General features: G+C 44.3%; 1 protein-coding gene across 2 annotated transcripts in view; it reads left to right on the top strand.

Moving 5' to 3' along the window:
* LOC141173007 (sialic acid-binding Ig-like lectin 8) overlaps nucleotides 1–10,112 on the top strand; it is a 47,605-nt gene extending 37,493 nt beyond the window's left edge. The window contains exons 9-11 of one of the 2 annotated variants that reach the window (XM_073657623.1): nucleotides 324–446; nucleotides 5,162–5,217; nucleotides 9,185–10,112. In XM_073657623.1, the coding sequence (XP_073513724.1) occupies nucleotides 324–446; nucleotides 5,162–5,217; nucleotides 9,185–9,199 (194 nt within the window). In that variant the 3' untranslated portion in view covers nucleotides 9,200–10,112. The remainder of the gene's footprint in view (nucleotides 1–323; nucleotides 447–5,161; nucleotides 5,218–9,184) is intronic. The other variant, XM_073657624.1, reaches the window with a different exon arrangement.
* Nucleotides 10,113–13,099: the final 2,987 nt, after the last annotated feature.

Below are 13,099 nucleotides of genomic sequence, written 5' to 3'. Positions count from 1 at the left end.
CTTTCACTGTCACTTACTCAATATCATCCATTGCTTTTTAATAGGCATTAGCACCCTCTAGTTAAGATTTACCGCAAACGATCAAAGCTACAGTGTAAAGTATGTGGGATGGACAGAGGTTGGATGGAGACATTAGTCAGGAGACACATTAGACACCACAGAGCAGTGTAACTGTTTATACATAGCTCTGCCCCAATGGCCAAGATTGAAGTCAATGGAGTAATGGGGGGAATCTTAAAAGGTGAGGGTGATGGGACAGTTTTAGGCAATTCTATTGGTACATTGACAATATTTTGTCACATGATGATAACCGACCTTCTCAGATTCCAGGTATATGGACTTGACACTCCTTGGAGCCTTCATAGCTGCGAACATCCTCATCCTCTCGCTGATCACCCTGGCTCTTTTCTGCTTCGTTATGAGGAATATGGAAAAAAGTCGAAGAGGTAAAACCTGAGACGTGAGACTGTTATAGCAAAACCTGTAGAGTAAAATCCAGTGTAATGTACAGTGCCTGCAGAGTGTGATGCCTCAGATGGTCATGTGTCATTGTTTTTAATGGGAGAGGTAAAGTATTGGGAACAGAGTGATAAGAACAGAATGCAGGAAATGGAGTGCTAGGGATAGAGTGCAGGAGAAGAAAGTGCAAGGAATAGAGTGCAGGAGTGCTGGGAACATAGTGCAGGGAATAGAGTGCAGGAGAAGAAAGTGCAAGGAATAGAGTGCAGGAGTGCTGGGAACATAGTGCAGGGAATAGAGTGCAGGAATGATGGGAACAGAGTGCAAGGAATAGAGTGCAGGAGTGCAGGGAACATAGTGCAGGGAATAGAGTGCAGGAGAAGAAAGTGCAAGGAATAGAGTGCAGGAGTGCTGGGAACATAGTGCAGGGAATAGAGTGCAGGAGAAGAAAGTGCAAGGAATAGAGTGCAGGAGTGCTGGGAACATAGTGCAGGGAATAGAGTGCAGGAATGATGGGAACAGAGTGCAAGGAATAGAGTGCAGGAGTGCAGGGAACATAGTGCTGGGAACAGAGTGCTGGGAATGGAGTGCAGGAATAGAGTGCAGGAGTGCTGGGAACATAGTGCAGGGAATAGAGTGCAGGAGAAGAAAGTGCAAGGAATAGAGTGCAGGAGTGCTGGGAACATAGTGCAGGGAATAGAGTGCAGGAATGATGGGAACAGAGTGCAAGGAATAGAGTGCAGGAGTGCAGGGAACATAGTGCAGGGAATAGAGTGCAGGAGAAGAAAGTGCAAGGAATAGAGTGCAGGAGTGCTGGGAACATAGTGCAGGGAATAGAGTGCAGGAGAAGAAAGTGCAAGGAATAGAGTGCAGGAGTGCTGGGAACATAGTGCAGGGAATAGAGTGCAGGAATGATGGGAACAGAGTGCAAGGAATAGAGTGCAGGAGTGCAGGGAACATAGTGCAGGGAATAGAGTGCAGGAGAAGAAAGTGCAAGGAATAGAGTGCAGGAGTGCTGGGAACATAGTGCAGGGAATAGAGTGCAGGAGAAGAAAGTGCAAGGAATAGAGTGCAGGAGTGCTGGGAACATAGTGCAGGGAATAGAGTGCAGGAGAAGAAAGTGCAAGGAATAGAGTGCAGGAGTGCTGGGAACATAGTGCAGGGAATAGAGTGCAGGAGAAGAAAGTGCAAGGAATAGAGTGCAGGAGTGCAGGGAACATAGTGTAGGGAATAGAGTGCAGGAGAAGAAAGTGCAAGGAATAGAGTGCAGGAGTGCTGGGAACATAGTGCAGGGAATAGAGTGCAGGAGAAGAAAGTGCAAGGAATAGAGTGCAGGAGTGCTGGGAACATAGTGCAGGGAATAGAGTGCAGGAATGATGGGAACAGAGTGCAAGGAATAGAGTGCAGGAGTGCAGGGAACATAGTGCTGGGAACAGAGTGCTGGGAATGGAGTGCAGGAATAGAGTGCAGGAGTGCTGGGAACATAGTGCAGGGAATAGAGTGCAGGAGAAGAAAGTGCAAGGAATAGAGTGCAGGAGTGCTGGGAACATAGTGCAGGGAATAGAGTGCAGGAGAAGAAAGTGCAAGGAATAGAGTGCAGGAGTGCTGGGAACATAGTGCAGGGAATAGAGTGCAGGAGAAGAAAGTGCAAGGAATAGAGTGCAGGAGTGCTGGGAACATAGTGCAGGGAATAGAGTGCAGGAGAAGAAAGTGCAAGGAATAGAGTGCAGGAGTGCTGGGAACATAGTGCAGGGAATAGAGTGCAGGAATGATGGGAACAGAGTGCAAGGAATAGAGTGCAGGAGTGCAGGGAACATAGTGCAGGGAATAGAGTGCAGGAATGATGGGAACAGAGTGCAAGGAATAGAGTGCAGGAGTGCAGGGAACATAGTGCAGGGAATAGAGTGCAGGAGAAGAAAGTGCAAGGAATAGAGTGCAGGAGTGCTGGGAACATAGTGCAGGGAATAGAGTGCAGGAGAAGAAAGTGCAAGGAATAGAGTGCAGGAGTGCTGGGAACATAGTGCAGGGAATAGAGTGCAGGAGAAGAAAGTGCAAGGAATAGAGTGCAGGAGTGCTGGGAACATAGTGCAGGGAATAGAGTGCAGGAATGATGGGAACAGAGTGCAAGGAATAGAGTACAGGAGTGCAGGGAACATAGTGCAGGGAATAGAGTGCAGGAATGATGGGAACAGAGTGCAAGGAATAGAGTGCAGGAGTGCAGGGAACATAGTGCAGGGAATAGAGTGCAGGAGAAGAAAGTGCAAGGAATAGAGTGTAGGAGTGCTGGGAACATAGTGCAGGGAATAGAGTGCAGGAGAAGAAAGTGCAAGGAATAGAGTGCAGGAGTGCTGGGAACATAGTGCAGGGAATAGAGTGCAGGAGAAGAAAGTGCAAGGAATAGAGTGCAGGAGTGCTGGGAACATAGTGCAGGGAATAGAGTGCAGGAGAAGAAAGTGCAAGGAATAGAGTGCAGGAGTGCTGGGAACATAGTGCAGGGAATAGAGTGCAGGAATGATGGGAACAGAGTGCAAGGAATAGAGTGCAGGAGTGCAGGGAACATAGTGCAGGGAATAGAGTGCAGGAATGATGGGAACAGAGTGCAAGGAATAGAGTGCAGGAGTGCAGGGAACATAGTGCAGGGAATAGAGTGCAGGAGAAGAAAGTGCAAGGAATAGAGTGCAGGAGTGCTGGGAACATAGTGCAGGGAATAGAGTGCAGGAGAAGAAAGTGCAAGGAATAGAGTGCAGGAGTGCTGGGAACATAGTGCAGGGAATAGAGTGCAGGAATGATGGGAACAGAGTGCAAGGAATAGAGTGCAGGAGTGCAGGGAATAGAGTGCAGGAATGATGGGAACAGAGTGCAAGGAATAGAGTGCAGGAGTGCAGGGAACATAGTGCAGGGAATAGAGTGCAGGAATGATGGGAACGGAGTGCAAGGAATAGAGTGCAGGAGTGCAGGGAACATAGTGCAGGGAATAGAGTGCAGGAGAAGAAAGTGCAAGGAATAGAGTGCAGGAGTGCTGGGAACATAGTGCAGGGAATAGAGTGCAGGAGAAGAAAGTGCAAGGAATAGAGTGCAGGAGTGCTGGGAACATAGTGCAGGGAATAGAGTGCAGGAGAAGAAAGTGCAAGGAATAGAGTGCAGGAGTGCAGGGAACATAGTGCAGGGAATAGAGTGCAGGAGAAGAAAGTGCAAGGAATAGAGTGCAGGAGTGCTGGGAACATAGTGCAGGGAATAGAGTGCAGGAGAAGAAAGTGCAAGGAATAGAGTGCAGGAGTGCTGGGAACATAGTGCAGGGAATAGAGTGCAGGAATGATGGGAACAGAGTGCAAGGAATAGAGTGCAGGAGTGCAGGGAACATAGTGCTGGGAACAGAGTGCTGGGAATGGAGTGCAGGAATAGAGTGCAGGAGTGCTGGGAACATAGTGCAGGGAATAGAGTGCAGGAGAAGAAAGTGCGAGGAATAGAGTGCAGGAGTGCTGGGAACATAGTGCAGGGAATAGAGTGCAGGAGAAGAAAGTGCAAGGAATAGAGTGCAGGAGTGCAGGGAACATAGTGCAGGGAATAGAGTGCAGGAGAAGAAAGTGCAAGGAATAGAGTGCAGGAGTGCTGGGAACGTAGTGCTGGGTATAGAGTGCAGGAATGATGAGAACAGAGTGCTGACAATGGAGTGCAGGAGTGCTGGGAACCTAGTGCTGGGAACAGAGTGCTGGGAATACTGGGAACAGAGTGCAAGGCATAGAGTGCAGGAGGAGTGCAGGTAATAGAGTGCAGGGCATAGAGTGCAGGAGTGCTGGGAACAGAGTGCCTGGAATAGAGTGCAGGAATGCTGGGAACAGAGTGCTTGGAATAGAGTGCAGGAATGCTGGGAACAGAGTGCAAGGCATAGAGTGCAGGAGTGCTGGGAACAGAGTGTCTGGAATAGAGTGCAGGAATGCTGGGAACAGAGTGCTTGGAATAGAGTGCAGGAATGCTGGGAGCAGAGTGCAAGGCATAGAGTGCAGGCGTGCAGGTAATAGAGTGCAGGGTATCGAGTGCAGGAGTGCTGGGAACAGAGTGAAAGTAATAGAGTGCAGGGAATAGAGTACAAGGAATAGAGTGCAGGAGTGCTGGGAACAGAGTGCTTGGAATAGAGTGCAGGAAATATGATGCAGAGAATAACATGCTGCGAACAGAGTGCAGAGGAAAGAGTGAATAAAATAGAGTGCAGGGAATAGAGCACACAGAATAGAGTGCTGTGAATAGGATACAGAGAATAGAGCTCTGAGAATAAGGTACGGATTATTGAGGAGATGGACATGACCACAGGAGATGAATGTGATATTATGGGGGGGGGGTGACTTGTCCAGTCATGAGCATATTATAGGAAGCAAAGCAGCTGGTTGTGAGAGTCATGTCATGAGTGAGGATAAGTGACAGGTCACCGGCTGAAACGTACATATTGAAAGCAATGCACAGCAGCACAGAGTATTTAGGGAGGAGAGTGTGCTGGCCTTGTGATGAGTTTAATGAGAATAGGTCTATAAGTAACAGGACAAGCACGCCATGATGAGCTGGGTGGCAATATGTGGGAGCTGAAGGTAATGTGGTGGAAGGAGCAGGGTCTCCCCGGATTAGGAGCCGGATACATTGTTGCGGGGAGTTTGTGATGTGATATCCATCTCTGAATCACCTTCACACGTCCAATACTGTATGTTTTTAGCAATCATAAGCAATGGCGAAGAGCTCAGAGCTCAGGGGACAGCCTCTGCGTACAAGGTAGGAAATACTATATTTACCCCTATACAGATACTACACACTGTATATTCTGCTGAGGCCAATAATCCCCTGATTTACTGGAAAACCCAAGCTGTAGGTTTCCATTTTATTATTTTAGAAGCTGTATACTGTGCACCCAATGGTATACAGCTACTCTAGAGATAGACTACATGGCTTCCCATCAAACTGTGATAACATATGTCTGCAGACATCACTGTGGGGGCTCACTGCATACACTTTATACAGCCACCACTAGGGGGAGCTCACTACATAAAGATGTTATACAGCCACCACTGGGGGAGCTCACTACATAAAGATGTTATACAGCCACCACTGGGGGAGCTCACTGCATACACTTTATACAGCCACCACTAGGGGGAGCTCACTACATAAAGATGTTATACAGCCACCACTAGGGGGAGCTCACTACATAAAGATGTTATACAGCCACCACTGGGGGAGCTCACTGCATACACTTTATACAGCCACCACTAGGGGGAGCTCACTACATAAAGATGTTATACAGCCACCACTAGGGGGAGCTCACTACATAAAGATGTTATACAGCCACCACTGGGGGAGCTCACTGCATACACTTTATACAGCCACCACTAGGGGGAGCTCACTACATAAAGATGTTATACAGCCACCACTAGGGGGAGCTCACTACATAAAGATGTTATACAGCCACCACTGGGGGAGCTCACTGCATACACTTTATACAGCCACCACTAGGGGGAGCTCACAACATAAAGATGTTATACAGCCACCACTAGGGGGAGCTCACTGCCTACAGATGTTATACAGCCACCACTGGGGGAGCTCACCACATACACTTTATACAGCCACCACTAGGGGGAGCTCACTACATACACTTTATACAGCCACCACTGGGGGAGCTCACTGCATACAGATGTTATACAGCCACCACTAGGGGGAGCTCACTACATAAAGATGTTATACAGCCACCACTAGGGGGAGCTCACTACATAAAGATGTTATACAGCCACCACTGGGGGAGCTCACTGCATACAGATGTTATACAGCCACCACTAGGGGGAGCTCACTACATAAAGACGTTATACAGCCACCACTAGGGGGAGCTCACTACATAAAGATGTTATACAGCCACCACTAGGGGGAGCTCACTACATAAAGATGTTATACAGCAACCACTGGGGGAGCTCACTGCATACAGATGTTATACAGCCACCACTGGAGGGAGTTCACTACATAAAGATGTTATACAGCCACCACTGGGGGAGCTCACTGCATACAGATTTATACAGCCACCACTGGGGGAGCTCACTACATACAGATTTATACAGTCACCACTAGAGGGAGCTCACTATATACAGATTTATACAGCCACCACTGGGGGAGCTCACTACATACAGATATTATACAGCCACCACTAGGGGGAGCTCACTACATACAGATGTTATACAGCCACCACTGGGGGAGCTCACTACATACAGATATTATACAGCCACCACTGGGGTAGCTCACTGCATACAGATGTTATACAGCCACCACTGGGGGAGCTCACTACATACACTTTATACAGCCACCACTAGGGGGTGCTCACTACATAAAGATGTTATACAGCCACCACTAGAGGGAGTTCACTACATAAAGATGTTATACAGCAACCACTGGGGGAGCTCACTGCATACAGATGTTATACAGCCACCACTAGGGGGAGCTCACTACATAAAGATGTTATACAGCCACCACTAGGGGGAGCTCACTATACAAAGATGTTATACAGCCACCACTGGGGGAGCTCACTGCATACAGATGTTATACAGCCACCACTGGGGGAGCTCACTACATACACTTTATACAGCCACCACTAGGGGGTGCTCACTACATAAAGATGTTATACAGCCACCACTAGAGGGAGTTCACTACATAAAGATGTTATACAGCAACCACTGGGGGAGCTCACTGCATACAGATGTTATACAGCCACCACTAGGGGGAGCTCACTACATAAAGATGTTATACAGCCACCACTAGGGGGAGCTCACTACATAAAGATGTCATACAGCCACCACTGGGGGAGCTCACTGCATACAGATGTTATACAGCCACCACTAGGGGGAGCTCACTACATAAAGATGTTATACAGCCACCACTAGGGGGAGCTCACTACATAAAGATGTTATACAGCCACCACTAGGGGGAGCTCACTACATAAAGATGTTATACAGCCACCACTGGGGGAGCTCACTGCATACAGATGCTATACAGCCACCACTAGGGGGAGCTCACTACATAAAGATGTTATACAGCCACCACTAGGGGGAGCTCACTACATAAAGATGTTATACAGCCACCACTAGGGGGAGCTCACTACATAAAGATGTTATACAGCCACCACTGGGGGAGCTCACTGCATACAGATATTATATAGCCACCACTAGAGGGAGCTCACTGCAAACAGATATTGTGCAGCCACAACTAGGGGGAGCTCACTACATAAAGATGTTATACAGCAACCAATAGGGGGAGCTAACTGCATAAAGATATTATACAGCCATCACTAAGTGGAGCGCACCGCATACAGATGTTCTACAGCCACCACTGGGGGAAGCTCACTGCCAAAAGATGTTATACAGACATCACTGGAAGTAGTATACTAGATACAGATGTTATATAGCCACAACTAGGGGGAGCTCACTATATACAGATATTATACAGCCATCACTAGAGAGAGCTCACTGCTTACAGATGTTATACTGACACCACTAGAGGGAGCTCACTACATACAGATATTATATAGCCATCACTAGAGGGAGCTCACTGCTTACAGATGTTATACTGACACCACTAGAGGGAGCTCACTACATACAGATATTATACAGCCATCACTAGAGGGAGCTCACTGCTTACAGATGTTATACAGCCACCACTAGGGGGAGCCCACTGCATATAGATGTTAATAGCCACCACTGGAAATAGTTCACTAGATACAGATGTTATACAGCCACCACTAGAGGGAGCTCACAATATACAGATATTATACAGCCATCACTAGAGAGATCTCACTGCTTACAGATGTTATACTGACACCACTAGAGGGAGCTCACTACATACAGATATTATACAGCCATCACTAGAGGGAGCTCACTGCTTACAGATGTTATACTGACACCACTAGAGGGAGCTCACTACATACAGATATTATACAGCCATCACTAGAGGGAGCTCACTGCTTGCAGATGTTATACTGACACCACTAGAGGGCGCTCACTACATACAGAAGTTATATAGACACCACTAGAAGGTGCTCACGGCATACAGATTTATACTGTCACCACTAGTGGTAGCTCACTACATGCAGATTTAAACAGCTGTTAGTAGAGGGAGCTCATTGCATACATTTGTTATACAGCCACCACTAGGAGGAGCTCACTGCATAGAAATGTTATACAGCAACCAATAAGGGAGCTCACTGCATATAGATCTTAATAGCCACCACTGGAAATAGTTCACTAGATACAGATATTATACAGCCACCACTAGGGGGAGCTCACTATAAACAGATATTATACAGCCATCACTAGAGGGAGCTCACTGCGTACAAATTTATACAGCCACCACTAGAGGGAGCTCACTGTATACAGATGTTGTACTGCCACCACTAGGGGGAGCTCACTGCATACAGATTTTATCAGCCACCACTAGAGGGCGCTCACTGCATACAGAAGATATTTAGACACCACTAGAGGGAGCTCACTGCATAGTGATGTTATACAGAAGCCACTAAAGAAAGCTCACTGTATGCAGATGTAATACAGCTCCCATCGAATTCCGTACTAGATTTATAAATCTAAATGCATTGAGCGCCACCACCTAGTGGTGACTTTTGACATTTAAAAAAATTAACTTTAAAATTAATTGACTATGTTGTAGTCATTATTAAGTATTTTTTCTTTGCTATTTTTTTTCCTCTTTGCAGAATCTAGATGAATAGATAAAAAAAATCATTCACTGAATGAACTCCTGTGAATAATGAAGTGTGACCTCGACAACTTCCTGCAGGATGAAGAGATGAAAATCTGTCTATATGTGTCACCCCTAAGGCCACCACCTACAGGAGAATTAGGTTTCCCTGCTGAAAACTTCAGAATTAGGATTTTTTTCACATTAGAAATGAAATATTTTTAACCCTTTACGATGTAGAATGTAATAGTCCCCCTTAAGGTGCGAGAGTATGAAACGGGCTCAGCAACTGAGCCTGCGCTATGCCCAGCAGAATGGGTAACTGGATTGAGCAATCCAGGGTGCTAATGTTTTACCATGGCATGGTCTTAATATGAGAACATCAATTTCGCTATATATTGCAATTCTGAGATCAAACGATCGCCGGTTCAAGTCCTCTATGGGAACTGAGAATTAAAGGAAAAAATGTAAAAAAAATGTACAAAATAATAAAAACAAATACAATTACAATTTTAAATCACACCCCTTTTTACAGTTAAATTATTTAACCCTCAAAAAAAAATTGCTGTTTTTTGTTCCCAAATCTTAACCCCAAAAATATGCTAAAAAATAATCAAAACATCGTATGTACCCCAAAATGGTATTAATATAAAGTACGATCGCCACGTTAAAAAAAAAAAAAAAGGTACGAACCTCCAGAGATCCAATGATCTGTTCGCAACTGCGGCTGGGATCAGAGAAAACTCTCATCCGGGGGGTTAACAAAAAAAATAATAATAATAAAAAAAAATATTTGTTTCATTTTTTTTTAACTTTAATATTAAATATGAAATGAGTTCTCACCTGAGTGCGGGGGGCAGAGAATTAGATTGTGAGCTCCTGGGGCTGTGATGTAAGGAAATATAGATATTTTTGATGAATCCTATATTCTGTCGCTGTCAGTAATCCTGATATAAGTTATTTTTGTAATATTAAAAAAAAATATTAAAATGACCATTGGTTCGTTCTTGTGTTTGCGTCATCTGTACCCAACCCCCCACTTTCCATATGTCATCTATAGCATTAGTTTCCCATATGGACCCCTCAGTCTCCAGGGTCCTTGACCCTTTAACACTCCATCATAGATATATCCTTTATGGAGCGAGTCCTAATCTGTGAACTGAGCATGCTCCGCACAGGGCAGATACCGACTGTGCTGCACAGCCGACATCAGCCTCTAACAGCAGCGACCTTGCTGCTGTTAACCACTTACATGCCTCTCTCAATCACTGACCACTGAATTTAGAAAATGTGATCCAGCAAAGGGGGTCCTTTTTCCGCCACTCATTGTTGATCGCAACGAAATCGTGAAGGCGGCAATAGGTTTTCATGCTGCTGGGAGTCAGGTGAAAACCTCTGTCGCTGCCATATTGGTACTTCTGTTAAACCGAAGAGATTGTGATTTTAGCAAAATATTGCAATGTAGTAGTATATAGAATCAGATGATCGCAGGTTCAACACCCTTAAAGGGACAACAAATTAAAAAAAAAGGTAAAAAAAGAAAAAAAAAGTTTCTATAAATATTTACAAAAAAAACGAAAAATTGGAATCATCCCATTGTATCCAATCAAAATAAAGGAAATGTAAAAAAAAAATATATATTATATATATATATATATATATATATATCATACATATTCGGTATTGTTGAATCCATAAATTATTCAGCCATCAAGATTTTTAATTGTTTCACAAATATATCAATTGATGTCATTAGAAAGAAATTGAACTGTCAAAATTGTCTTTTTATGACACTGCACATCCCACACAGGAAATGCAATAAAAAGCAATCAAAATACAATAGGCACCCCAGGGTGGTATGATAAAATACCACAGCTCGATGTACATAAAAGAAGCCCCCACAGGATCCCATTCAGGGAATAATAAAAAAAAAAAAAAAAGTTTTGAGTCTCAAAAAAACGGCCCTGCAAACTTTTTTTTTGCAAACTTTTAGAACTTTTGAAAGTTGCTAAGACAGTAAAATAAAAAAAAAAATAAAAAAACTCTACAAGTTTGGTATCATCGTAATCATACTGCAAAACTTCAACTTGCCCTGAAATAGAAAATAGAAGAATGGGAGGGAAGAAATAAATGGCCGGCTATTGATGGGTTAGAAAAATCTTCAGTTCGGCTCACAACTGCTGAAAATGCAAAAATGGAAATTGGCTGTGCCATTAAGGGGTTAAAGTAATATAGCATAGCCGCGTATGTAAGAGAACTATTTCTGTAATCATTTCCCCATGACAACACTTCCTTCCCTGCACTCCAACATGCAGCATTGTCATGGGGACACTGGGCACAATGAAGCCCAAATCAGATATAGGATTATTTTTAATTTTGATACATACAGGAGGAATCTGTAAGATTCTTTTAAGCCTCAGTTCAGTGCAGTATTTGCTTCTGCAGAGAGATTATTATTACAGTGTAAGGTAATATAATATATCACGTGATGCCGGAGCCGCCCTCGCTGGAGCAGTAATTCCTGCAGCTGTCGCTGTCATTTAGACTTGTTGGCATCAGATGAAGCTTCCAAATGCAAAATAACATGACCGGTCTGATGCCCCTGCTGCCTGTAGTTATGGTCTCATCCAGAGTGTCTTACCAAACATGACCACTAGATGTCACCCTAACACCAATTATTAGTTTTCCTTCTGTTGTCATTGCAGGAAATGTCCATTAGATGTCAGAAGATTATCAACTAAATCTACATTTGTCAGGTGCCCCCTATAACAAGCTGCTGGTATTTCTAAAATTTACAGAGGGACTCACTAACAATGAATGACATGCCTATGCCTGACCCATGCTTCAGTCAGGTCCAGGCATTCAGTCCCTGTGATCAGACCCAACCAATCAACCAGCTATCACCTATTCAGTGATTAGGAAAATCATTTTATTTTTTCCCCCTTTAAGGATTTTTTTTTTCCATGCAGAAAATGCATTGCAGAAATATTTGCTCCTGTCCCATGCACGTAATTGTTTTTTTGCAGAAATCCAAAGCACCCCATTGAGCCAAATAGTTGTGAATATCGCCTAATATCAGTTTGATTTCTAGTCCCTTCTGGTCTGGGCACAGGTATAACATTCACACGATATCCTTAATTTTTTTTATATTCTAGGAATATATTTAAAAAAAAAAAATAATAAAGTTGTAAAATTGACTCTAATAAAAACTATTTAAACAAAAGAAAATAAAGTACCAGCGAGGAGTAAAGGGTTAAGTCCGAGGGGTTCAATAAGAAGCCAGCGGAGGAGACGAGAGGGATCTGGGCTGAGGTGAGCATGATCTTCAATTATTTTATGAATTGAGCAAAATGATTATGATTTTGCTTCTTTTGCACAAATCAGATTCCCCGGACTTTGGATTTGCAAAAACTTGACGGAAACACAATCCATGGAGGAATCTGACAAGTTCCTGTTTTGTGAGTCACTTCTTTGTTTACAAGTTACAGAAACCAAGAACAGAGGACAGATGGATACATTGTTTGTTACTAATCCGATACATTGTTGTTTATTTACAAACATTAAATGTCTTGTTTCCTCTTCGGAATTTCCCAGGAGTTCTCAGTATATTTTAATGCATTGCTCAGCTGATTGGTCATGCAGGACTCCAGAAAAGCTGGGTATGTTCTCCTCTCATTGCAGCCATATTGGTGGTCACCCGGCAGAAATAAGATGTTCCAAAAGGACGAGAGAGGACGACTGCAGGAGATCCGGACGCTCTTGTTTTAAGATAGCATCCAAGTTGTACAACGTGGCTGATTAAAATGAGTTGTCCAGGGAAAACAAGATCAGTATAGGGGTCTCACTGTTGGGGTCCCGTTGGGATGGAGCAGTAGTGTGTGCGGCTCCATTCATTTCCAATGGGGCTGCCGAGCTCCGTCCTTGACTTTTT

Source organism: Phyllobates terribilis, unplaced genomic scaffold, assembly GCF_046119375.1.
Source record: "Phyllobates terribilis strain yellow unplaced genomic scaffold, ASM4611937v1 Scaffold_12__6_contigs__length_324123572, whole genome shotgun sequence".
Lineage (NCBI taxonomy): Eukaryota > Metazoa > Chordata > Amphibia > Anura > Dendrobatidae > Phyllobates > Phyllobates terribilis.
This window is presented reverse-complemented; position numbering and strand designations above follow the sequence as displayed.